The 27,750-nt window shown below is 33.7% G+C and overlaps 1 protein-coding gene and 2 pseudogenes across 1 annotated transcript; all 3 read left to right on the top strand.

Moving 5' to 3' along the window:
* Positions 1–868: 868 nt before the first annotated feature.
* Positions 869–22,937, top strand: LOC127148967 (pyruvate kinase 2, cytosolic-like; annotated as a pseudogene).
* On the top strand, positions 14,226–18,309 carry LOC103504356 (pyruvate kinase 1, cytosolic-like; annotated as a pseudogene).
* A 311-nt stretch (positions 22,938–23,248) lies between the features above and the next one.
* LOC127149046 (uncharacterized) lies at positions 23,249–24,670 on the top strand. Its single transcript, XM_051083762.1, has 2 exons — positions 23,249–23,697; positions 24,142–24,670. Exons 1-2 carry the CDS (start codon positions 23,544–23,546, stop codon positions 24,651–24,653), a joined length of 666 nt encoding a protein of 221 aa, XP_050939719.1. The 5' UTR covers positions 23,249–23,543; the 3' UTR covers positions 24,654–24,670.
* The last annotated feature ends 3,080 nt before the right edge of the window (positions 24,671–27,750 follow it).

The following is a 27,750-nucleotide window of genomic DNA, read 5'->3' as shown; positions in this document are numbered from 1 at the left end:
TTAATTACAACAATAATTATAAAAATTAGTTGGATTTCGATCAATCACGGTATGTTAATAGTTAAATAAAATTAAGACTATGATCCTAACTTAAAATTTAAGATTTTATTTTAGTTAGTAATAAAATTGATATAAAATTTAGATTAATAAGAGTATGGTTGAACTTTTTTTAAATTCAAGGATATTCTTAAAATAAAACTTCATCTAAAAGTAACGATAAAAGGTGATTTTGAATCCTTTTAAAAGTTTAAGGACGTTTAGAATTATTTATTCTAAATTAGTTCTATTTTTACTCCGATAAATACTGAATTAAAATAAAAAATGTGTAATTTGGACGAGATGTTAAAAAAAAATCACAGCACATTTAAATTTATTAATGTTTATAAATAAATGTTTTATTTTTTATACGTTACAAGTCATATTACACTATTTCAAATTTCAAAAAAAACTTCATTATCTCTTCTTCGAAACCCTCCCTTCACAACTTCTCTCTCATTTCTAACTTCTTCGTCTTTCTTCTCAACTGCAACGATCTCTCTCCTCTCCCCCCTTCTCTTCGCTCTCTTGTCTCCTTCGTCTTCCTCATCTTCACTCTTCCCATCTCTCAATTTCCATTCTCTAAAATGAAGCATGCACCCAAGAAACCCTATTTTGCTATGTACCCATGTTGCCGATCCACTGCCATCTTCTATTCCTAGCGCTAACGGCGCCGGAATCAAGAGCGGCAGACCCCTCGGAAACCTACGTCGTCTTCCAAAGAAAATGCTTCACCGTCCGATCCCAATTCCATGGTTCCCGATTCCAAACCCTTGCCGACTAAGTTGAAGAGCCTGCTCCCTCTTCTAACCCACTTAAGCGCAAGCTCAGTATGGAGACCGTTCCTGAGAATTCCATCCCTTGGTTGTCTGATTCTATTGCGAAGGTAGTTTACGTTGTGTGATTATGGGGGTTTTGGTATATTTTTGTCTTAATTTCGGTGGTGAAATGACATTTTCCTGTAATATGAAAAATTAATTTGGTCTTATGTTGAATCGTCTCGCAGATTAGAGAAGATGGAAAATCTGGTGTAGAAAATTTAACAGAGGAGTGTGTATCCACAATGGCAGACGTTACTCGGCTTCTAATGAAGGTTTTTATCTTTCTCGTGCTAATATGCGCACCTAAGTGCACCCCTATCCCTGCAACCGTGTACTAAAAAAAGGTTGTTGCAGTTGTTCAAAATGTCTATAGATAATTTGTATGCCATCCTTTATATTTTGAATATTGTAATTTTGTAGATTGGTGGAACTGAGTTCCGTATGCGGTTGAAATCATAAACTCAAGATTAATCATCAAGTTTTGGATCTTGTTAAGTGAAATTAGTTCTATTACTAAAGCATGAAAAAAGATAAACTTTAATAAAGATTAAAAAACGTTTGACACTTTATAGCTTGATTTGTGTCATAGACTTCTTAAAGCATGAAGTCTCTCATCATGATACTTTGAAAAATTGCATGCCTTTAGTAGTTCATGGTCTCCACTGTTCTTCCTTTTCATGGTTAACCTTTTAAAATGAATTGAATACAATTTTAAACACCATCTTTATAATCTCAGAATAATTATGCAGGGTTTATCAGAATAATTATGTTTGTTTTTTCAGATATACTGAATATTACTTTGATTACTCGTTCATTTTGATTTCTGTTTTTAGTCGATTATGGCGGCTCACTTTGGAAATTTCTGTTATATAGCTACTGCCAAAAGCTTTAAATTGCCTTCCAGATGCACCTCAAAATCAGCTTCATTCTTTGTGTTTTCTAATTTCTAGCTCACTCTATTCAGCCATGGAAGTACGGAGGTAAGTTAAGTTCCCTTTTGGAATTCAAGTTCTTCTGTGCTTCTTGTTGGAGTTTAAGAGGCATTTTTGTTGTTATTCTTCTTCTTGCGTAACTGTGGTTGTGGAATTTGGGTTTTAAGTAGTGAAAGAACTTGTATTATAGTTTTCTGTGGTAAAAGGAATTGAACCCACTTGCCATATGTTCACTCAATTTGATTTTTTACTGTAATTTGAGTCAGTTATGGTCATTTTCAAGGGGTTCAATTGCATCTGGGAAGTTGGGAAGGAGTCAAAAGGGATTTTTTAAGCCAGAACTGACTTCTCTCACTTTCTTTTTCTGCACTAATAACTTCCAAAGTTTTTGTGACTGTTAGAAGTTTCATCAAGTGTTTGTGTTTGTGTTTGCTACTTGGTTATGCTTTATAATTGCTTTAGGTTCACAAAAATACTAAAATCTGTAGCCCTGTAGTTCTATCCATTTTAAGAGTTTGAGACCTTTTTGTGTGTAGGAACTAACACAAATTGAACATTTCAAAAGTGAAAAGTTGGGTTTATAGAAAATGTAGTGCCATTTGGTTGAGTTATGACTACTTTTGAAGATGGTTTTATTTTAACTATGACTGCATTCGCTAGTTTGTTTTTTTGGTACTTCATTCACTGTCCATTTTCTCTCCATGGTCGAGTTTCTCTCCCCTCATTTAGTTTTAACAACATTCATTAGATCACTCTTTAAATCATTCAATTACAAAGGAAAGGCTACTTAAATTCATCATCAGTAAACTATTTTTTTCCTTTAGTAACAATCACTCACATCATATTCATTTTCAAGGGGTTCAATTGCATCTGGGAAGTTGGGAAGGAGTCAAAAGAGATTTTTTAAGCCAGAACTGACTTCTCTTACTTTCTTTCTCTGCACTACTAACTTCCAAAGTTGCATTTTTTTCTTGTATTTGAGGCCCCTTGAAATTTTGTTGTTTGTTGCCCTCCTGTTTTCCAGAGCTTCTTTCCTACAACGACTAAGATTGTTGGTACTCTGGGTCCTAACTCTCGATCTGTACAAGTTATTCTGCTTGTTTGACGGCTGGAATGTCCGGTATGGTTGGCTTCCTTAGCAACTCTTCTTTTGTTAAAGTAGGGAACTTTTGTTTTTCTATTCTTTCTTTGGTGGCTGCTAGTTGCTCGGTTCGACTTTTCATGGCGTAGTCCGGAGTACCATCAAGAGACTTTGGAAAATTTGAAGATGGCTGTTAAAAGCACCAAGAAACTTTGTGCTGTATGTTCGTTTTTAATATGTTTGAGTGTATATTTTATCATTTGAACTTTTCTACCATTTTCTTAGTAACTTGGCCAAAGAATAAGTAAGATAATTCTTCTGCTTTTTTCAGGTTATGCTGGATACAGCGGGTCCTGAGGTGTTGGTTGTAACTAAAGTGAGAAATCTATCTCTCTTCAGGAAGATGGGTTTGTTGTTCTAACACCCAATCAAGAACTAGAGGCATCTTCGGAGCTGCTACCTATAAATTATGGTGGATTTTCAAAGGTTGGGAAATACTGTAAAACTTCATACTAGTGGAACATTTTAGATTAGGCCAAATCCACAGCCAAACAAGGAAAATCTGTAGCCCTGAAGTTCAGGAAAAACTTTCTATGAATTAAAGTTTTATTTTAAATTGATATTCAAAAGCCCCTTGTATATTTCTAGAAGCGGCTATTTGTTGTTATACAAGAAAATAAAACAAACAAATAAATAAATCCAAACTATTATTTAATCTAAAATCATCAACTAAACTAATGTTAACTGACTATACTAATGATCTAATTACTTGTCTGCATCGTGTCGGTTGCCTGATGCAATTTACTCTCAGTCAAAATTTCATCGTATGAAGACACGTGAGTTTTTCATTAAAAATTGATAAGAGGTTGAGATTTTAATATTCTTTAGTTTATGCAAATAAGGTATTTTGCAAAGTCAAACTTCATAAAAGATAGGCGTCCTTTCCTTCACTGCATTGATTATACAGTAATCTCCTTCATATTACTAAATTTGAAATTTTCTTATATAGGTCCTTAAGAAAGGAGACACCCTTTTTCTTGGTCAGTACCTCTTTACTGGAAGTGAAACATCTGTCTGGTTGGAGGTAATGGAGCATATTGGTAGCGACCTTCAAATTTTTTTTCACTGTAAGGAATCGTGGTAAATGATGTTATGTTGAGTTATGTCTGTTGGGGATTTATCAGGTTTTCGAAGTGAAAGGAGATGATGTTGGTTGTGTGGTAAAGAACTCTGCCACGTTGGTTGGTACGATGTACACTTTGCATGCTGCTGAAATTCACATTGATCTTCCAACACTTACTGAGAAAGACAAAGAGTAACATTCTTCGGTTTCCTGTTTGTTATGTCTGTTAAGTCTCTCTAATTGATTGCTTGCAATTAGCTTATACAACCTTCACATGATTGGTAGTTCATAGTATTTTTTGATGCTGACTGGTGACTTTAGATCATAGCTACGTGGGGAGTAAAAAACAAGATCGACTTCCTCTCTCTGTCACATGCTAGACATGTGGAAGATGTTAGACAAGTATTATTTCCTTGCATTGAGTCTTCACTTTAAACAAATGATCGACTGTGGGTGATTTGACTATGTTGATTATTACAATAGAGGATATTGATTGCTAAATTAAATTTTTATGTAGGCTCAACAATTTCTTTCTAAGCTAGGTGACCTTAACCAAACTCAAATATTTGCAAAGATTGGAAGTGTAGAGGTAAGTCATTGTTAGCTCACTTTTTACTCGTATTCTTTACCATGGTTACCTTAGGATTGATTATTTCTGTTTTCTACATTGTTACAGGTGTTTTTGTTTCAGAAAACTGCCCTTTATAGATGTAATATGGCTGGAAAGCCTGCTGTTTTAACTCGTGTGGTAGACAGCATGACTAACAACTTGAGACCTACACGTGCAGTAGCTACTGATGTTGCCAATGCTGTACTTGATGGTGAGTTATTCAATTTTTAAATCTCCTTTTGTTTAAAGACCGAAGATGTAGGGATTTTTTAAGTCATGGTTCTTTTAAATTCCTCTCTACCTTCTAAAGTCACAGATCTCATAATAACTAATGCTGAAGATTGGGTTGAACTTTTTAAAATTTATCTATTTTATGTTCAATTGTATCATTATATTTAGTATAAATCAGGGTTCTTAGTTCCATTCTTGACTGGGGGTATGATTGTATGACGTTTTTTATAACCTGTCTTCTCATGAGTGTGTAGGAAGTGATGCAATTATTCTTGGGGCTGAGACATTGCATGGATTACATCCAGTAGAAACCGTTTCAACCGTTAGTAGAATATGTGTTGAGGTAATTTGTGTGTGTATGAGATAGAAACACAGTTTTTGAACCTAAGCTTTATGTAGTATAAGGTATTTCCATTACTTTTTCATTAATGAATTAATGAAGGCACAACTTTCATTTGGAGAAAACGAACATTTAACGTGAGGTCATGAGTGCACTAAAAGGACTAGAAAAGGGCAAATTAAAGGGAAGTAGAAGGAAAACACAAACCCTTGTCGAGAAAGGATAAAGTTACTAGTAAAACAAAGGAATATCTCTAAAAGTGGAGGCTGTTATGGCCAAAGAAAATGCTGCATGCTTTCCTTTATAACCACCATTTAGTGCTGCATTCTTTTGTTACTCTGTTGAGTCTCTTTAGGTAAGTTTCTCCCCTACAAAAAGAACTAAAAAGTTTCTTTGATACTATTTAAAGTAAAAAGAGAAGGGAAAACATTCTAAAATCCTGTGCACTAAGGGGCTCATGAGTTAGAAAAAGTGCACCCAACCAAAGGTGGAACCTTGATAGAGGCCAGAGTTTCTCCCCATCCCCTTTCTTTTGATAAGAACTCTTGCATTTCTCCCTATCCGTATTTGTCACATAATTACCTCGATTCTTTTAACTTCGAAACAGAAAATTTTTATTGATCAAATGAAAATATTACCAAGGAACTAAGGAAGTTACGAAAAACTTCCAATCGAGGAATTTAAACATCTCAAAGATAGAAACAAATAATTACAGTAAAATCTCAATACTCCACCCAAATGATAAAATAAAAACCATAAGCTACACAGTTATGAAGTTTCAAGGAGAGTAAATTCGAAGAAAGCTAACCTACCTAAGAACCATGAATTCATTTCCAAAGGAACATCTACAATAAAGGCTGTTTGCTACATTCAATCTCTTCCTTTATATGCTTGCAAGCCATGTACGTTAACTGCCACTTTTGTGCTTGTTTTAGCCTTTTCATCTTTTTTTAAATGGATTACACTACACTCAAAGATTGATTTAGTTGGAATTTTGTAAGAGAAAAGGAGGGAAGATACAAAATATCATAAACATGAAAAAGCATAAGATCGAATTGTATTCTGGTTTCAAAAAGCAATATGTGACATGAATGCTTCAAGGTGTGATAATACATAATGTCATAACCATGCTTATTCTTAATATAGTATTATGTTTCATTGTGCATTTGGAAAAGAATACCAGGATGTAGGTTCATTTATCAACCTTCATTGTTGTTCGTTTTAAAGAGTTATAGGTGTTTTCAACTGATAATCAATAGGTCAAACTATTAGTTTGTTTTGGTGAAGAACATACAGAAAAGAAGTAGATAATTGATACCACAGTTACTCTCGTGTGCTTTCTAATAAGCTTTTAATAATATTATTCTTTTAGGTTATTGGAGCGTTTTGGTATTTATTCACTATAGAGAGAAAAACAACTTGCTGGGAAGAAAGCTAGGCAAATTGTTCTCTAAACTGCAATTACATAGGCAAACTTGAGTGCCAATTTGAGTGCCGACACCTTTTGCTCTCCAAAAGTTGAAAATGCTTCCAATTTTTTTGATTTTGGAATATTCAAAGACGCTCTTCGTATTGTGGGATCAAGAAAGATCGTGAAGTATCTGTTTTTGGTGGGGTCTACAGAAATTGAGGTTCGTCTTCAAAAGATTCTTTACCCTCTGATTCATTTTTTTGTATGTACTTTTACAAGTTTAGCTTATTGTCTATTATAAAATTATACTTGTGCTTCTTTGGCATTCTTGTTATGTGAGAAACAAGAAAGTACTTACCCTAGTAATGCATATTTTTTTGAGCAAGAGCTTATAGGAGGACTCCATGACATTTATCCCTTGTTCTCACTTGACATCAATTCTAGAGCTTATAGGAGGACTCCATGACATTTTTCTTTAAGAGTAGCTTTTGTGCTTTTGCAAAAGAAAAGACTGATGTAGTTTATTGATTTATCATGGATAAAAGATTCTTGTCTGAAAATGAAAGAACTTTACAAGTTAGAACTTGGAAACTCGCCTAATGAATATGGATGATTGCATTTCATAAGTACTTTTCAAGTTCTTCACATCTGGATGAATTACACTATACTCTAAGATTAGTGAAGTTAAAATTTCGTAAGAGAAAAGGAGGGAAGATACAAAATGTCATAAACATGAAAAAACATAAGATCGATCTGTCTTCTGGTTTCAAAAAGCAATCTCTGACTTGCAAAATGAGTATATAAACCAATTTTCCTACACAAAGCCAGAGTGAATCCCAAGTACTCACCGTGAAGGTTGTTAAAATTAAATCTATTAGGACTTATTTGGTAACTACTTAGTTTTGATCTTAACCATAATAATTTTCATTTTTTCTAGGTAAACATTTGAATTCATAGTCAAATTCCAAAACCACTCCTCCTATCACTCTAACATATACTTGTAATTGGAACTGTCAAAGAATCTGCTACGGTTGCTCTGAACTCCAAAATCTTGAAATAGGTTAGGTTAAGGAGTCAACTGCCTCAACTGCCTCAGCTTGTTTCATCAATGGATTGGATGTGATGCAACAAACATGTTTAGGTGGGCAATTAGAAAATGCGTGTTTAAATCTCACGGAACTGTAGACTAGAGATTAGAGTATTGGGTTTTGACAAAGTTTATAACTTACAACCTATTTAACTAGTATACATTATATGTTCCAAAGTCATGGTTCTTCACTTTACCTCAAGTCTTTAAACCGCTTTGAAACATTTGCATTACTTCTTATCATGTCATCCTTACCCCTCATCGACATCTTGCAGACAAATTTGTTTAGAGAAGAGGACTGACCCTCTAGAATAGGACCTCTTGAAACCTATTCCATTTGACATCGATGCGAGGCCACTAGAAACCATGCTTGGGCATAATTCTGATGTCCATTATATGCACATTTGTACAAAGGTCAGCATTCAATCGGTTATTGTAGAGGTTGAAAAGAGCTCTTTTGCAGCTTTTGTACTACTAGAAGATGCTTTTTTTATCTCTACGATTTATTTTTTCATTTTAGCTGTAATCTTACATTTGAAGACAGACCAAAAGCATGGTGGTGTGTTGAGTGAAGGAAGAGTGTGATAAGAGGTAAGTGTTTTCCTTTAATTGAAAATAAAGGAGTTTTTTGTTGTTCTTTTGTTTCAAGTTATGTAAGATGATAGTATTTTAACGCTTATCTATTTCCCACTTCCTTAAATCATAATTCGTCTTTGATGCTAGGCTTCATTACATTTTAGATAGAATTTAATTGGGTGATGGTTGGAAATAGCACCAAAAGTTCTCCATCTTTCACAAATACTACCCTTTTTTACTAGACTATCTTTGAATTGAATATGTCGAGACCAAAACAAATAAAACTTTTAAAAGTGACATGTTTGAACGGTCAATTTTATTCTTGGAGTAAGGACAATGCTCGAATAAGGACAAATATAAGACTTATGGAATAAAAGTTTTGAAGGTTTTCTAGGTGGGGTTTAAAAGTATTTGAGAAACCTTTGGTCATTGATTCAGGTTGAACTAGGGAAAATACGGTTGTACGATCGAACTTAAACAGTGCAAAATTTTATGGCTTTCTTTTAAATTCTGTATATATATTTTTTCAATTTTTAGTTTAACCTCTTTAATAAAATTTGATATAAATTTTTGTTTTCTTTATGTAGGAATAAAGGGAAATGAAGTATAACCGAACATGGAACCTTTGCAAGCAAGGGGAGGTTTTCTGTTCCCCTCCTTTCTTTTTCCATCTTTAGAATCTTGGTTAAAATTAAAATTATTTATTCCTAGAATAAATACCATGCCTATTTTGTTTTTTAGCTTAGAAAAGCATGTTAGCCTAACCTTTGAGCATGAAGCTTGGGTTTGTGGTTGTGTTTGTTATTTGAAAATCTTAAATATGTTGAAAATGCATACTTTGATAACTTAGAAATGATTAGAAGACATGCTATCCGTTTTCTGAATATTGTGATTACTGTACATACTTAATAATATGTGCTACTGAAAAAATGACCCAACCAAAACCAGACTTGCCTAGCCCTTCGAGCTTAGCCAGTTAGGTCAAGTAAAATGCGTTGAGCTCCCTCAGTATCAGAACTTGTGTGGGGAACTCTTCACTTTTGGCCTAACCAAAACCAGACCTGCCTCATCCTTAGATTTCAGCCGGTTAGGTCAAGTAGCGTTGGGCTCCCTCAGTATCAGAACTTGTGTGGGGAACTTTTCACTTTTGACCTAACCAAACCCAGACCTGCCTCGCCCTTAGAGTTTAGCCGGTTAGGTCAAGTAGAATATGCGTTGGGCTCCCTCAGTATCAGAGCTTGTGTGGGGAACTCTTCACTTTTGGCCTAACCAAACCCAGACCTGCCTCGCCCTTAGAGTTCAGCCGGTTAGGTCAAGTAGAATGCGTTGGGCTCCCTCAGTATCAGAGCTTGTGTGGGGAACTCTTCACTTTTGGCCTAACCAAACCCAGACCTGCCTCGCCCTTAGAGTTCAGCCAGTTAGGTCAAGTAGAATGCGTTGGGCTCCCTCAGTATCAGAGCTTGTGTGGGGAACTCTTCACTTTTGGCCTAATCAAAACCAGACCTGCCTCGCCCTTAGATTTCAGCCGGTTAGGTCAAGTAGTGTGGTTTTTCATTGTTGTGTGGTTTCTTTTATGAGATATTTTATATTTAGATTTATTATTTTTTACCTTGCTTTTATTTTGTATTATGGATATTTTTTGAAATTTTGAGTTACTTTTTCTCAATGGCTTTTGTTGTGCAATGTTTTCTACGAGACATTTTTAATTTAGATTTATTATTTTTTAGCTTGCTTACCATAGATTATTTAAAAATTTTGAGTTTATGCTCTTTTTTTTGTCCTTTCTTGTGAGATTTGTCTTTCATTTTTAATTTAGATTTCTTATCGCTTACTTGCATTTAGTATTATGGATTGTTATGATATTTTGAGTTTTTTCTTTATTTGCGATGTCTTGCATTTTTGCATTGTTGGTTGTTGCAGAATTTTGAGTTTTTTTTTTTGGTATTTGTTGTGTGATAACTTTTTTGAAATTTTGAGTTACTATTTTTTCTTTGTTGTTTGTTGTGCGATGTTTTTTATGAGACATTTTTAATTTAGATTTATTATCTTTTTAGCTTGCTACTTGCACAGTAGATTATTTTGAAAATTTGAGTTTCTGCTCTTTTTTTCTTGTCCTTTCTTGTGAGATTTTTCTTTCAGTTTTAATTTAGGTTTATTATAACTTACGTATTATGGATTGTTATGAAATTTTCAGTTTTTTCTTTATCTTTGATCCTTTGTTGTCGGATATCTTGCATTTTTGCATTATTGGTTGTTGCAAAATTTTGAGTTTCTTTTTTTTTCGTCTTTGTTGTGTGATAACATTTTATGAAACATTTTTAACTTGCATATATTATTTTTCATGATACCTTCTTTGTCCTTTGTTGTGCTATGTTTTTATAAGGCATTTTTAATATAGATTTATTATTTTTTAGTTCATTGCTTGCACCGTAGATTGTTTTGAAATTTTGAGTTTATGCTCTTTTTTGTCCTTTCTTGTGAGATTTCTCTTTTATTTTTAATTTAGGTTTATTATAGCTTACTTACATTTTAAATTTGAGTTTTTTCTTTATCTTTTCTAATCATTTGTTGTGCAATATCTAACATTTTTGCATTATTGAATTTTGAGTTTCTTTTTTTTTTTTGTCTTGGTTGTGTGATAACATGATACATTTTTAATTTACATATATTACTTTTTATGATACATTGTTGTGCGATGTTTTGTATGAGACATTTTTAATTTAGATTTATATCTTTTTAGCTTGCTGCACCATAGATTATTTTGAAATTTCGAGTTCTTGCTCTCTTTTTTTTTTTTTGTCCTTTCTTGTGAGATTTCTCTTTCATTTTTAATTTAGGTTTATTGTTTACTTGCATTTAGTAATGGATTGTTATGAAATTTTGGATTTTTTCTTTTATTTTTCATCTTTGTTGTTGCAATGTCTTGCATTTTTGCTTATTGGTTGTTGCGGAATTTTGAGTTTATTTGTTTTTGGTACATTTTTAATTTAGATATATTATTCTTTCGGGTTTTGTATTATGGATTGTTTTTTGAAATTTTTGTTTTTTCTTTTTCTTTTAAAGTCTTTTGTTGCGTGTTGTTAGTTTTTGAGGTATTTTTGATTTAGATTTATTATCTTTTAGCTTCTACATTTTGTATTATTAATTGTTTAATTTAGATTTATTATTATTATTATTATTTGCATTATGGATTGTTCTACATTTTGATTTTCTATTTTTTATTTTTCTGGTGATTTGTTGTACGATATGGGGCATTTTTATTTTAGCTTGTATTTAGTATTAGAGATTGTTTTGAAATTTTTACTTTTGGTATTCTTTGTTTTTTTATTCTTCTTTTTAAATAATGTGTTTTTTAAAAGTAATGTAAAAAATAGGGTAGCGGCAAACTATCAACAAAAATAGGGTAATTTAGGTACGTGATTTTGCTTGGAAGTCATGGATGGGGTTCACGACTTCATTGCATGGACTTCATATATTTATTATGTATATATGGAGTTAATATATATCATTCCAAATTTCAGTTTCTAAAAATATTTTTTTTATTAAATACTTTTTCAATTTCAAATTTCAATCTCCAATTTGTTTTAAAAAAATATATATTAACAAAATATCTTATTAAATATTTAAATTTTCAATTTTCAAAAATATCTTCCCAAATTTCAAAAATACATTCCTTATTAAATATTTTGGAAAGATATTTTTGTAAATTGAAAATTGGAATTTAGAAATATATTTAATAAGGAAAGATATTTTTGAAAATTGGAATTTGGAGAATTAAATATTTAATAACGTATTTTGTTAATATATATATATATATATATATATATATATATATATATATATTCTAAAAAATTGAGATTGAAATTTGAAATTTGAAAATATATCTAATAAGAAATGTATTTTTGAAAATTGAAAATTGAAATTTGGAAAAATATTTAATAAGAAAGATACGTTTGGAGATTGGAATTTAGAGATTTGAATATAATATATATATGGTATATGGTTTCCGAGTTTGTGGTATATGGCTTCGCATCGCGAAGGGAGCGTAGGTGCACGGTTTCCTTCCTACCAAGCCAATTTTTCTCAAATTCTTTGAGCCTTGTCCCGTCCGAATTCTTTGCCGTAAGACCTACCATCCTCAGTCTTCAAGCTAAGGTGTCTCTCCCCCGTTAGTGGTTCCGAAGGAACTCCTTATCAATAAGGATAGGGGGCTCGGGGGAAAGGGAAAAATGGCTACCTTCGAAAGGGTAATCTCCTTGTCCTAGAAAGAGGGAAAGTCGATACCGCTCGCTCCCTCGATAGAGAAGGTGAAAAGCGGTTATCAAGAAATTTTTCGTCCCTGGGTCAAAGGAAGGGTAATTTCTCAGATAATCAATATCTGAGGCGGCTCTACTGCTCGCTCCGAGCTAGAAGGCGGTCGACCAAGGAACCATTCTAAGCGAACACTACTAGAAAAAGACCCTTTCTTGACGGTTGATTTTTTCTTTTCTGGATGGTTTTTGGAAAAGCCGTCAAGAAAGGGGTGGTTTAATAGGAAAATCGTCAAGATTTTTTCTTGACGTTTTAAAACGTCAAGTTTTATATTTAAACTTCTTGACGTTTGTAAAACGTTAAAATTTTTATTAATTCGATATTCTTGACATTTTTTTAAACGTCAAATGATATATACTTATCCTTGACGTTTTAAAACCGTCAAGAAATATCGATAAATTCTTGACGTTTTAAAACTATCAATAAAAAATCAATTTGTAAGACTAACTATATTAGTTCATATTAAGATTTTTTTTAAATTTATAGTTATGATACATATTTAAAATTCTATGATTCATTTTTTTTATGTGTTATATTTTTTTTCAAATTTTAGCTTTATTTTTTACCCAAAACTTTAATTTCTAAAACAATTTATTTTGAAAATAACCAGATATAGAAAAAGCCTATATTCGTTTTGAACATTATTCAAACTCTTTTCACAAAATTTTCTCATTATTACAACTTCAAATATTTCTAAACTTTATATTATTTTGTAGTATAATTAGTTTTCCATTTGTTTTAAATTATGTCCGTTTATCAACATTTACACATCCATTTACAATGGACATCTAAATGTTGTCGTACATATTATAAATGACAATCATATATAGTCTAATTAAGTCACATTAGAAGTTTCAGTAATTAATTATAACTTACATCACTTTTTTTTTTTTTGAAATTTCCATAGAAATTAATATTTCCATGAAAGTGGAATCTCGGAACTATTGAATAGACTTCTATTTTGTAAATATTTTTAGCAGTTTTAACATTATTTTGAGTTCGACAGTGTCGACAAACGGCTACTCAATGATGACCTAAACTTAAGCTCGAATGGAAAAGAAAACCATCCACTACGAACAGCTTTGATACTATATAGTCAATAATTTTTAGAAAAGTATTTCTTATTCATATAGAATCAGAGTAAATTTATAAACTGAAAATTTTTCCTTAAAACATACTATAATTAGTCAAACAAAAAAAAGTGTTAATAGTCAAATATATATATTTTAACAATTAATTAATCGTGTTAATTACAACAATAATTATAAAAATTAGTTGGATTTCGATCAATCACGGTATGTTAATAGTTAAATAAAATTAAGACTATGATCCTAACTTAAAATTTAAGATTTTATTTTAGTTAGTAATAAAATTGATATAAAATTTAGATTAATAAGAGTATGGTTGAACTTTTTTTAAATTCAAGGATATTCTTAAAATAAAACTTCATCTAAAAGTAACGATAAAAGGTGATTTTGAATCCTTTTAAAAGTTTAAGGACGTTTAGAATTATTTATTCTAAATTAGTTCTATTTTTACTCCGATAAATACTGAATTAAAATAAAAAATGTGTAATTTGGACGAGATGTTAAAAAAAAATCACAGCACATTTAAATTTATTAATGTTTATAAATAAATGTTTTATTTTTTATACGTTACAAGTCATATTACACTATTTCAAATTTCAAAAAAAACTTCATTATCTCTTCTTCGAAACCCTCCCTTCACAACTTCTCTCTCATTTCTAACTTCTTCGTCTTTCTTCTCAACTGCAACGATCTCTCTCCTCTCCCCCCTTCTCTTCGCTCTCTTGTCTCCTTCGTCTTCCTCATCTTCACTCTTCCCATCTCTCAATTTCCATTCTCTAAAATGAAGCATGCACCCAAGAAACCCTATTTTGCTATGTACCCATGTTGCCGATCCACTGCCATCTTCTATTCCTAGCGCTAACGGCGCCGGAATCAAGAGCGGCAGACCCCTCGGAAACCTACGTCGTCTTCCAAAGAAAATGCTTCACCGTCCGATCCCAATTCCATGGTTCCCGATTCCAAACCCTTGCCGACTAAGTTGAAGAGCCTGCTCCCTCTTCTAACCCACTTAAGCGCAAGCTCAGTATGGAGACCGTTCCTGAGAATTCCATCCCTTGGTTGTCTGATTCTATTGCGAAGGTAGTTTACGTTGTGTGATTATGGGGGTTTTGGTATATTTTTGTCTTAATTTCGGTGGTGAAATGACATTTTCCTGTAATATGAAAAATTAATTTGGTCTTATGTTGAATCGTCTCGCAGATTAGAGAAGATGGAAAATCTGGTGTAGAAAATTTAACAGAGGAGTGTGTATCCACAATGGCAGACGTTACTCGGCTTCTAATGAAGGTTTTTATCTTTCTCGTGCTAATATGCGCACCTAAGTGCACCCCTATCCCTGCAACCGTGTACTAAAAAAAGGTTGTTGCAGTTGTTCAAAATGTCTATAGATAATTTGTATGCCATCCTTTATATTTTGAATATTGTAATTTTGTAGATTGGTGGAACTGAGTTCCGTATGCGGTTGAAATCATAAACTCAAGATTAATCATCAAGTTTTGGATCTTGTTAAGTGAAATTAGTTCTATTACTAAAGCATGAAAAAAGATAAACTTTAATAAAGATTAAAAAACGTTTGACACTTTATAGCTTGATTTGTGTCATAGACTTCTTAAAGCATGAAGTCTCTCATCATGATACTTTGAAAAATTGCATGCCTTTAGTAGTTCATGGTCTCCACTGTTCTTCCTTTTCATGGTTAACCTTTTAAAATGAATTGAATACAATTTTAAACACCATCTTTATAATCTCAGAATAATTATGCAGGGTTTATCAGAATAATTATGTTTGTTTTTTCAGATATACTGAATATTACTTTGATTACTCGTTCATTTTGATTTCTGTTTTTAGTCGATTATGGCGGCTCACTTTGGAAATTTCTGTTATATAGCTACTGCCAAAAGCTTTAAATTGCCTTCCAGATGCACCTCAAAATCAGCTTCATTCTTTGTGTTTTCTAATTTCTAGCTCACTCTATTCAGCCATGGAAGTACGGAGGTAAGTTAAGTTCCCTTTTGGAATTCAAGTTCTTCTGTGCTTCTTGTTGGAGTTTAAGAGGCATTTTTGTTGTTATTCTTCTTCTTGCGTAACTGTGGTTGTGGAATTTGGGTTTTAAGTAGTGAAAGAACTTGTATTATAGTTTTCTGTGGTAAAAGGAATTGAACCCACTTGCCATATGTTCACTCAATTTGATTTTTTACTGTAATTTGAGTCAGTTATGGTCATTTTCAAGGGGTTCAATTGCATCTGGGAAGTTGGGAAGGAGTCAAAAGGGATTTTTTAAGCCAGAACTGACTTCTCTCACTTTCTTTTTCTGCACTAATAACTTCCAAAGTTTTTGTGACTGTTAGAAGTTTCATCAAGTGTTTGTGTTTGTGTTTGCTACTTGGTTATGCTTTATAATTGCTTTAGGTTCACAAAAATACTAAAATCTGTAGCCCTGTAGTTCTATCCATTTTAAGAGTTTGAGACCTTTTTGTGTGTAGGAACTAACACAAATTGAACATTTCAAAAGTGAAAAGTTGGGTTTATAGAAAATGTAGTGCCATTTGGTTGAGTTATGACTACTTTTGAAGATGGTTTTATTTTAACTATGACTGCATTCGCTAGTTTGTTTTTTTGGTACTTCATTCACTGTCCATTTTCTCTCCATGGTCGAGTTTCTCTCCCCTCATTTAGTTTTAACAACATTCATTAGATCACTCTTTAAATCATTCAATTACAAAGGAAAGGCTACTTAAATTCATCATCAGTAAACTATTTTTTTCCTTTAGTAACAATCACTCACATCATATTCATTTTCAAGGGGTTCAATTGCATCTGGGAAGTTGGGAAGGAGTCAAAAGAGATTTTTTAAGCCAGAACTGACTTCTCTTACTTTCTTTCTCTGCACTACTAACTTCCAAAGTTGCATTTTTTTCTTGTATTTGAGGCCCCTTGAAATTTTGTTGTTTGTTGCCCTCCTGTTTTCCAGAGCTTCTTTCCTACAACGACTAAGATTGTTGGTACTCTGGGTCCTAACTCTCGATCTGTACAAGTTATTCTGCTTGTTTGACGGCTGGAATGTCCGGTATGGTTGGCTTCCTTAGCAACTCTTCTTTTGTTAAAGTAGGGAACTTTTGTTTTTCTATTCTTTCTTTGGTGGCTGCTAGTTGCTCGGTTCGACTTTTCATGGCGTAGTCCGGAGTACCATCAAGAGACTTTGGAAAATTTGAAGATGGCTGTTAAAAGCACCAAGAAACTTTGTGCTGTATGTTCGTTTTTAATATGTTTGAGTGTATATTTTATCATTTGAACTTTTCTACCATTTTCTTAGTAACTTGGCCAAAGAATAAGTAAGATAATTCTTCTGCTTTTTTCAGGTTATGCTGGATACAGCGGGTCCTGAGGTGTTGGTTGTAACTAAAGTGAGAAATCTATCTCTCTTCAGGAAGATGGGTTTGTTGTTCTAACACCCAATCAAGAACTAGAGGCATCTTCGGAGCTGCTACCTATAAATTATGGTGGATTTTCAAAGGTTGGGAAATACTGTAAAACTTCATACTAGTGGAACATTTTAGATTAGGCCAAATCCACAGCCAAACAAGGAAAATCTGTAGCCCTGAAGTTCAGGAAAAACTTTCTATGAATTAAAGTTTTATTTTAAATTGATATTCAAAAGCCCCTTGTATATTTCTAGAAGCGGCTATTTGTTGTTATACAAGAAAATAAAACAAACAAATAAATAAATCCAAACTATTATTTAATCTAAAATCATCAACTAAACTAATGTTAACTGACTATACTAATGATCTAATTACTTGTCTGCATCGTGTCGGTTGCCTGATGCAATTTACTCTCAGTCAAAATTTCATCGTATGAAGACACGTGAGTTTTTCATTAAAAATTGATAAGAGGTTGAGATTTTAATATTCTTTAGTTTATGCAAATAAGGTATTTTGCAAAGTCAAACTTCATAAAAGATAGGCGTCCTTTCCTTCACTGCATTGATTATACAGTAATCTCCTTCATATTACTAAATTTGAAATTTTCTTATATAGGTCCTTAAGAAAGGAGACACCCTTTTTCTTGGTCAGTACCTCTTTACTGGAAGTGAAACATCTGTCTGGTTGGAGGTAATGGAGCATATTGGTAGCGACCTTCAAATTTTTTTTCACTGTAAGGAATCGTGGTAAATGATGTTATGTTGAGTTATGTCTGTTGGGGATTTATCAGGTTTTCGAAGTGAAAGGAGATGATGTTGGTTGTGTGGTAAAGAACTCTGCCACGTTGGTTGGTACGATGTACACTTTGCATGCTGCTGAAATTCACATTGATCTTCCAACACTTACTGAGAAAGACAAAGAGTAACATTCTTCGGTTTCCTGTTTGTTATGTCTGTTAAGTCTCTCTAATTGATTGCTTGCAATTAGCTTATACAACCTTCACATGATTGGTAGTTCATAGTATTTTTTGATGCTGACTGGTGACTTTAGATCATAGCTACGTGGGGAGTAAAAAACAAGATCGACTTCCTCTCTCTGTCACATGCTAGACATGTGGAAGATGTTAGACAAGTATTATTTCCTTGCATTGAGTCTTCACTTTAAACAAATGATCGACTGTGGGTGATTTGACTATGTTGATTATTACAATAGAGGATATTGATTGCTAAATTAAATTTTTATGTAGGCTCAACAATTTCTTTCTAAGCTAGGTGACCTTAACCAAACTCAAATATTTGCAAAGATTGGAAGTGTAGAGGTAAGTCATTGTTAGCTCACTTTTTACTCGTATTCTTTACCATGGTTACCTTAGGATTGATTATTTCTGTTTTCTACATTGTTACAGGTGTTTTTGTTTCAGAAAACTGCCCTTTATAGATGTAATATGGCTGGAAAGCCTGCTGTTTTAACTCGTGTGGTAGACAGCATGACTAACAACTTGAGACCTACACGTGCAGTAGCTACTGATGTTGCCAATGCTGTACTTGATGGTGAGTTATTCAATTTTTAAATCTCCTTTTGTTTAAAGACCGAAGATGTAGGGATTTTTTAAGTCATGGTTCTTTTAAATTCCTCTCTACCTTCTAAAGTCACAGATCTCATAATAACTAATGCTGAAGATTGGGTTGAACTTTTTAAAATTTATCTATTTTATGTTCAATTGTATCATTATATTTAGTATAAATCAGGGTTCTTAGTTCCATTCTTGACTGGGGGTATGATTGTATGACGTTTTTTATAACCTGTCTTCTCATGAGTGTGTAGGAAGTGATGCAATTATTCTTGGGGCTGAGACATTGCATGGATTACATCCAGTAGAAACCGTTTCAACCGTTAGTAGAATATGTGTTGAGGTAATTTGTGTGTGTATGAGATAGAAACACAGTTTTTGAACCTAAGCTTTATGTAGTATAAGGTATTTCCATTACTTTTTCATTAATGAATTAATGAAGGCACAACTTTCATTTGGAGAAAACGAACATTTAACGTGAGGTCATGAGTGCACTAAAAGGACTAGAAAAGGGCAAATTAAAGGGAAGTAGAAGGAAAACACAAACCCTTGTCGAGAAAGGATAAAGTTACTAGTAAAACAAAGGAATATCTCTAAAAGTGGAGGCTGTTATGGCCAAAGAAAATGCTGCATGCTTTCCTTTATAACCACCATTTAGTGCTGCATTCTTTTGTTACTCTGTTGAGTCTCTTTAGGTAAGTTTCTCCCCTACAAAAAGAACTAAAAAGTTTCTTTGATACTATTTAAAGTAAAAAGAGAAGGGAAAACATTCTAAAATCCTGTGCACTAAGGGGCTCATGAGTTAGAAAAAGTGCACCCAACCAAAGGTGGAACCTTGATAGAGGCCAGAGTTTCTCCCCATCCCCTTTCTTTTGATAAGAACTCTTGCATTTCTCCCTATCCGTATTTGTCACATAATTACCTCGATTCTTTTAACTTCGAAACAGAAAATTTTTATTGATCAAATGAAAATATTACCAAGGAACTAAGGAAGTTACGAAAAACTTCCAATCGAGGAATTTAAACATCTCAAAGATAGAAACAAATAATTACAGTAAAATCTCAATACTCCACCCAAATGATAAAATAAAAACCATAAGCTACACAGTTATGAAGTTTCAAGGAGAGTAAATTCGAAGAAAGCTAACCTACCTAAGAACCATGAATTCATTTCCAAAGGAACATCTACAATAAAGGCTGTTTGCTACATTCAATCTCTTCCTTTATATGCTTGCAAGCCATGTACGTTAACTGCCACTTTTGTGCTTGTTTTAGCCTTTTCATCTTTTTTTAAATGGATTACACTACACTCAAAGATTGATTTAGTTGGAATTTTGTAAGAGAAAAGGAGGGAAGATACAAAATATCATAAACATGAAAAAGCATAAGATCGAATTGTATTCTGGTTTCAAAAAGCAATATGTGACATGAATGCTTCAAGGTGTGATAATACATAATGTCATAACCATGCTTATTCTTAATATAGTATTATGTTTCATTGTGCATTTGGAAAAGAATACCAGGATGTAGGTTCATTTATCAACCTTCATTGTTGTTCGTTTTAAAGAGTTATAGGTGTTTTCAACTGATAATCAATAGGTCAAACTATTAGTTTGTTTTGGTGAAGAACATACAGAAAAGAAGTAGATAATTGATACCACAGTTACTCTCGTGTGCTTTCTAATAAGCTTTTAATAATATTATTCTTTTAGGTTATTGGAGCGTTTTGGTATTTATTCACTATAGAGAGAAAAACAACTTGCTGGGAAGAAAGCTAGGCAAATTGTTCTCTAAACTGCAATTACATAGGCAAACTTGAGTGCCAATTTGAGTGCCGACACCTTTTGCTCTCCAAAAGTTGAAAATGCTTCCAATTTTTTTGATTTTGGAATATTCAAAGACGCTCTTCGTATTGTGGGATCAAGAAAGATCGTGAAGTATCTGTTTTTGGTGGGGTCTACAGAAATTGAGGTTCGTCTTCAAAAGATTCTTTACCCTCTGATTCATTTTTTTGTATGTACTTTTACAAGTTTAGCTTATTGTCTATTATAAAATTATACTTGTGCTTCTTTGGCATTCTTGTTATGTGAGAAACAAGAAAGTACTTACCCTAGTAATGCATATTTTTTTGAGCAAGAGCTTATAGGAGGACTCCATGACATTTATCCCTTGTTCTCACTTGACATCAATTCTAGAGCTTATAGGAGGACTCCATGACATTTTTCTTTAAGAGTAGCTTTTGTGCTTTTGCAAAAGAAAAGACTGATGTAGTTTATTGATTTATCATGGATAAAAGATTCTTGTCTGAAAATGAAAGAACTTTACAAGTTAGAACTTGGAAACTCGCCTAATGAATATGGATGATTGCATTTCATAAGTACTTTTCAAGTTCTTCACATCTGGATGAATTACACTATACTCTAAGATTAGTGAAGTTAAAATTTCGTAAGAGAAAAGGAGGGAAGATACAAAATGTCATAAACATGAAAAAACATAAGATCGATCTGTCTTCTGGTTTCAAAAAGCAATCTCTGACTTGCAAAATGAGTATATAAACCAATTTTCCTACACAAAGCCAGAGTGAATCCCAAGTACTCACCGTGAAGGTTGTTAAAATTAAATCTATTAGGACTTATTTGGTAACTACTTAGTTTTGATCTTAACCATAATAATTTTCATTTTTTCTAGGTAAACATTTGAATTCATAGTCAAATTCCAAAACCACTCCTCCTATCACTCTAACATATACTTGTAATTGGAACTGTCAAAGAATCTGCTACGGTTGCTCTGAACTCCAAAATCTTGAAATAGGTTAGGTTAAGGAGTCAACTGCCTCAACTGCCTCAGCTTGTTTCATCAATGGATTGGATGTGATGCAACAAACATGTTTAGGTGGGCAATTAGAAAATGCGTGTTTAAATCTCACGGAACTGTAGACTAGAGATTAGAGTATTGGGTTTTGACAAAGTTTATAACTTACAACCTATTTAACTAGTATACATTATATGTTCCAAAGTCATGGTTCTTCACTTTACCTCAAGTCTTTAAACCGCTTTGAAACATTTGCATTACTTCTTATCATGTCATCCTTACCCCTCATCGACATCTTGCAGACAAATTTGTTTAGAGAAGAGGACTGACCCTCTAGAATAGGACCTCTTGAAACCTATTCCATTTGACATCGATGCGAGGCCACTAGAAACCATGCTTGGGCATAATTCTGATGTCCATTATATGCACATTTGTACAAAGGTCAGCATTCAATCGGTTATTGTAGAGGTTGAAAAGAGCTCTTTTGCAGCTTTTGTACTACTAGAAGATGCTTTTTTTATCTCTACGATTTATTTTTTCATTTTAGCTGTAATCTTACATTTGAAGACAGACCAAAAGCATGGTGGTGTGTTGAGTGAAGGAAGAGTGTGATAAGAGGTAAGTGTTTTCCTTTAATTGAAAATAAAGGAGTTTTTTGTTGTTCTTTTGTTTCAAGTTATGTAAGATGATAGTATTTTAACGCTTATCTATTTCCCACTTCCTTAAATCATAATTCGTCTTTGATGCTAGGCTTCATTACATTTTAGATAGAATTTAATTGGGTGATGGTTGGAAATAGCACCAAAAGTTCTCCATCTTTCACAAATACTACCCTTTTTTACTAGACTATCTTTGAATTGAATATGTCGAGACCAAAACAAATAAAACTTTTAAAAGTGACATGTTTGAACGGTCAATTTTATTCTTGGAGTAAGGACAATGCTCGAATAAGGACAAATATAAGACTTATGGAATAAAAGTTTTGAAGGTTTTCTAGGTGGGGTTTAAAAGTATTTGAGAAACCTTTGGTCATTGATTCAGGTTGAACTAGGGAAAATACGGTTGTACGATCGAACTTAAACAGTGCAAAATTTTATGGCTTTCTTTTAAATTCTGTATATATATTTTTTCAATTTTTAGTTTAACCTCTTTAATAAAATTTGATATAAATTTTTGTTTTCTTTATGTAGGAATAAAGGGAAATGAAGTATAACCGAACATGGAACCTTTGCAAGCAAGGGGAGGTTTTCTGTTCCCCTCCTTTCTTTTTCCATCTTTAGAATCTTGGTTAAAATTAAAATTATTTATTCCTAGAATAAATACCATGCCTATTTTGTTTTTTAGCTTAGAAAAGCATGTTAGCCTAACCTTTGAGCATGAAGCTTGGGTTTGTGGTTGTGTTTGTTATTTGAAAATCTTAAATATGTTGAAAATGCATACTTTGATAACTTAGAAATGATTAGAAGACATGCTATCCGTTTTCTGAATATTGTGATTACTGTACATACTTAATAATATGTGCTACTGAAAAAATGACCCAACCAAAACCAGACTTGCCTAGCCCTTCGAGCTTAGCCAGTTAGGTCAAGTAAAATGCGTTGAGCTCCCTCAGTATCAGAACTTGTGTGGGGAACTCTTCACTTTTGGCCTAACCAAAACCAGACCTGCCTCATCCTTAGATTTCAGCCGGTTAGGTCAAGTAGCGTTGGGCTCCCTCAGTATCAGAACTTGTGTGGGGAACTTTTCACTTTTGACCTAACCAAACCCAGACCTGCCTCGCCCTTAGAGTTTAGCCGGTTAGGTCAAGTAGAATATGCGTTGGGCTCCCTCAGTATCAGAGCTTGTGTGGGGAACTCTTCACTTTTGGCCTAACCAAACCCAGACCTGCCTCGCCCTTAGAGTTCAGCCGGTTAGGTCAAGTAGAATGCGTTGGGCTCCCTCAGTATCAGAGCTTGTGTGGGGAACTCTTCACTTTTGGCCTAACCAAACCCAGACCTGCCTCGCCCTTAGAGTTCAGCCAGTTAGGTCAAGTAGAATGCGTTGGGCTCCCTCAGTATCAGAGCTTGTGTGGGGAACTCTTCACTTTTGGCCTAATGAAAACCAGACCTGCCTCGTTCTTAGATTTCAGTCGGTTAGGTCAAGTAGAATGCGTTGGGCTCCCTCAGTATCAGAGCTTGTGTGGGGAACTCTTCACTTTTGGCCTAACCAAAACCAGACCTGCCTCGCCCTTAGAGTTCAGCCGGTTAGGTCAAGTAGAATGCGTTGGGCTCCCTCAGTATCAGAGCTTGTGTGGGGAACTCTTCACTTTTGGCCTAATCAAAACCAGACCTGCCTCGCCCTTAGATTTCAGCCGGTTAGGTCAAGTAGAATGCGTTGGGCTCCCTCAGTATCAGAGCTTGTGTGGGGAACTCTTCACTTTTGGCCTAACCAAAACCAGACCTGCCTGGCCCTTAGAGTTCAGCCGGTTAGGTCAAGTAGAATGCGTTGGGCTCCCTCAGTATCAGAGCTTGTGTGGGGAACTCTTCACTTTTGGCCTAACCAAAACCAGACCTGCCTGGCCCTTAGATTTCAGCCGGTTAGGTCAAGTAGAATGCGTTGGGCTCCCTCAGTATCAGAGCTTGTGTGGGGAACTCTTCACTTTTGGCCTAACCAAAACCAGACCTGCCTGGCCCATAGAGTTCAGCCGGTTAGGTCAAGTAGAATGCGTTGGGCTCCCTCAGTATCAGAGCTTGTGTGGGGAACTCTTCACTTTTGGCCTAACCAAAACCAGACCTGCCTCGCCCTTAGAGTTCAGCCGGTTAGGTCAAGTAGAATGCGTTGGGCTCCCTCAGTATCAGAGCTTGTGTGGGGAACTCTTCACTTTTGGCCTAACCAAAACCAGACCTGCCTGGCCCTTAGAGTTCAGCCGGTTAGGTCAAGTAGAATGCGTTGAGCTCCCTCAGTATCAGAGCTTGTGTGGGGAACTCTTCATTTTTGGCCTAACCAAAACCAGACCTGCTTCGCCCTTAGATTTCAGCCGGTTAGGTCAAGTAGAATGCGTTGGGCTCCCTCAGTATCAGAGCTTGTGTGGGGAACTCTTCACTTTTGGCCTAATCAAAACCAGACCTGCCTTGCCTTTAGAGTTAAGCCGGGTAGAACTTTTCACTTTTGGCCTAACCAAAACCATATCTGGCTTGCGCTTAGAGTTCAGTCAGTTAGGTTAAGTAGAATGCATGCAATTCTAGTGGAATGTTTTTATAAAAAATTAAAGTTTGCTGAGTTTGAGATGGAAATAATTGTCTCTTTTTCCTTAAAATTTTGATGAAATTGCATTTCTTTTTTATTTAAGTCAGATTCTTATTTTGAATCTTGAAAATTTTCTTAATTCATATTTTTGTAATGTTGGATGAGTGAAACAATGTTAGGGTATGAAATCTTGGAGGAGTGTTGGGATGAGGATTTAGGAATTAATTCCTCTTTTTTAGAAGAATCTGAATCTATATAAAGGTCTTCTTCTCTATTTCCAATCATTTGTGGTAATCTTGTAAGTTCTTTAATTTTTGGTGGAAATTCTAGTATACTCTGAGGTAATTCTTGCTTTCTTAATAGGTTTTGTTGCTTGTTTTCATGCCATTGGTTAGTGTTTCTTGGTTGATTATTAACTATTATTCTAATTGGATCTAAATCCCAATTGTCCATACCCAAAGTGAAATCAAGTTCTTTAATTTTTGGTGGAAATTCTAGTATACTCTGAGGTAATTCTTGCTTTCTTAATAGGTTTTGTTGCTTGTTTTCATGCCATTGGTTAGTGTTTCTTGGTTGATTATTAACTATTATTCTAATTGGATCTAAATCCCAATTGTCCATACCCAAAGTGAAATCTTTGTGTATAATTGAGAGATTCTTCCACTTTAATTTTGTATTTACTACATAGGTGCTCTATCTTGAAATGCAAATGACTTAACTTAAGTTACTCTCCACCTTACAGTCATGCAAATCTTAGATCTCTCAAAAGTTTTCCTCTTTTGTTTCAATTAGAAGAAATAGAAGATTTATGAAGGTAGAACAATTAACAAGTAGAAGAAGATGAAGAGAATGGTTAGTGAAAGAAGAAAGAACACAAAGGTTAACTGGTTCTGATAGGTTTATCTTCTTTATTGCTTTTCAATCTGTGTGAAGAATTTTACCAAAAGAACTCTCTCTCAACTTCCTTTATGACTTCTTTTGCATGTAGAATTTTAAAGGATGTGCTTCAACAATGAGCCTAATGATTACATCAGAAAATAGGTATTTTTCTTTTATTTCTTTTTGTCTAACCAACTTGGTTAGCATGTCGAAGCATTGCCAGAGGTATGGATCTTGACAACATATGTTTCTGTTTTCTCAATTTTTTTTCTAATGAAGTGATGCCTATTATCTATATGTTTTATTATGTTGTGAAACGGGTGATTCTTAGTTAGATATATTATGCTTTAGTTATCACAATATATTTTGATTTTTGCTTGTTTGATTCTGAAGTCATTCAATAACTCTTTTTCTCTCAAAGTTTGAAGTCCCCCACATCACATTTGACTTATGGAGAGTATTGTAAGCTCTATTTGGACAAAAATGTGATTAATCACTTTTGCTTGCTTGTGTTATGGAGTTTCTTTTCTTAGCTTGAACGTTGTTTCAAATTTTCAAGTTTTAAAACATGACATAACAAAAGGAAACGTTAATAAGCAAGAAAAAACAGTACACACATACATATATATGTGAATACGTGAGTCAAAATTCATGTAGTTTTGCTTTCAAATTTTCAAGAATGAATTGACTCAATTGAATTCTAATTTTGTTCGTTCCAATTGCACGATTGAGTTCGATTTCTAAAAGATGTAGGTTGGAAAAGGAGGTGAGTTAACATGAAAAGGAAGAACCATAACAAGAAGAGCACTGGATTCGTGGAGAAATGGGAGAGAGACTCCATGGCTCCCATTTGTGAAACTTTTGCAATCGATATTAATGTCGATCTTGACAGGTAATGTTAATCTGTTTAAGTTGAGAGGTTTTGACTACTTCATGAAAATAAGTTTGATATAGTCCCTAATTTAATGTTGGTCCGGTAGAGATACAAATATAAGATCCGATCTTGGTTCTTTTTGCATGCAATTCTTGTGGATTGTTCTGAAAAAAAAAAAAAAAAAAAACTAAGTTTGCTGAATTTGAGATTGGGTATGTAAATAACTGTCTTTTTTACCTAGAATTTTTGATGAAATTGTATTTCTCTTTTGTTTGAGTCAAATTCTTCTTTTAAATATTGAAAATTTTCTTGATTCATGTTTTTGTAATGTTGAATGAGTTTGAAACAAAGTTGGGGGTTGAAATCTTGGATGAATGTTGGGATGAGGATTTAGGAATTAATTCCTCTTTCTTAGAAGAATTTGAATCTATATAAAGGTCTTCTTCTCTGTTTCCAATCGTATGAGGTAATCATGTAGGTTCTTTAATTCTCGGTGAAAATTCTAAAATACTATGAGGTTTTGTTGCTTTCTTGGGGGCTGAATTCTTGCTTTCTTAATAGGTTTTGTTGTTTGTTTTCATGCCATTGTTGAAAGTCTTGAGGTATTTCTTGATTGTTCCCATGCTTGGTTTATCGTAAGAACTTCTTGATTGTTTCTTGGTTGATTATCAACTATTCTTCCTATTGGATCTAAAACCCAAATGTCCATACACAAAGTGAAATCTTCTTGTATAAGAGTATTATTCCACGTTAAGTTTCCATTTACCATACAAGCGCTTTATCTTGAAATTCAAAGGACTAAACTTGAGTTATTCTCTGCCTTACAGTCATGCAAATCTCAGAACTATAAAAAAAATTTCTCTTTTGTTTTAGGTATTTAAAGAAGAGAATTTCTCTCTTTCTCTTTCAGGGATAGAAGATGTTTAAAGGTAGAATGATTAATAAGTAGAAGAAGATGATAAAAAGAAAGGTTTGGGAAAGAAGAAAGAACTATAGAGGTTAACTGGTTTGGCTAGGTTTATCTTCTTTGTCGCTTTTCAATCTGTGATGAATTTTACAAAATAAATCTTTCTCAACCTCACTCATGACTTTTTTTGTATGTAGAAATTTAAAGGATATGCTTCGACAATGAGCCTGATGGTTAATTCAGAAAATAGGTATTTTGTTTTTATTTCTTTTCGTCCTCCACCTTTACAAGTAACATGGAAATTGCTACTTTGGTCTATTTGTCAAGTAGTTCAAATTCGATTACATCAAGGCATCATATGAATTTTGTTTTCTCTAACGACTTGGTTAGCATGTTGTAGCATTGCCCGAGGTAT

This window comes from Cucumis melo, chromosome 4 (genome assembly GCF_025177605.1).
Source record: "Cucumis melo cultivar AY chromosome 4, USDA_Cmelo_AY_1.0, whole genome shotgun sequence".
Classification (NCBI taxonomy): Eukaryota; Viridiplantae; Streptophyta; class Magnoliopsida; order Cucurbitales; family Cucurbitaceae; genus Cucumis; species Cucumis melo.
The sequence above is the reverse complement of the archived record's forward strand: the minus strand, read 5'-3'. Positions and strand labels throughout refer to the sequence as shown.

Bases quoted from the DNA above. Each gene is read 5' to 3' on its own strand.
- LOC127149046 (XM_051083762.1), top strand. From the start codon at position 23,544: ATGAAAACCAGACCTGCCTCGTTCTTAGATTTCAGTCGGTTAGGTCAA. The intron at 23,698-24,141 runs GTCAAGTAGAAT...TCAGCCGGTTAG, and splicing joins CTTAGAGTTCAGCCGGTTAG to GTCAAGTAGAATGCGTTGGG.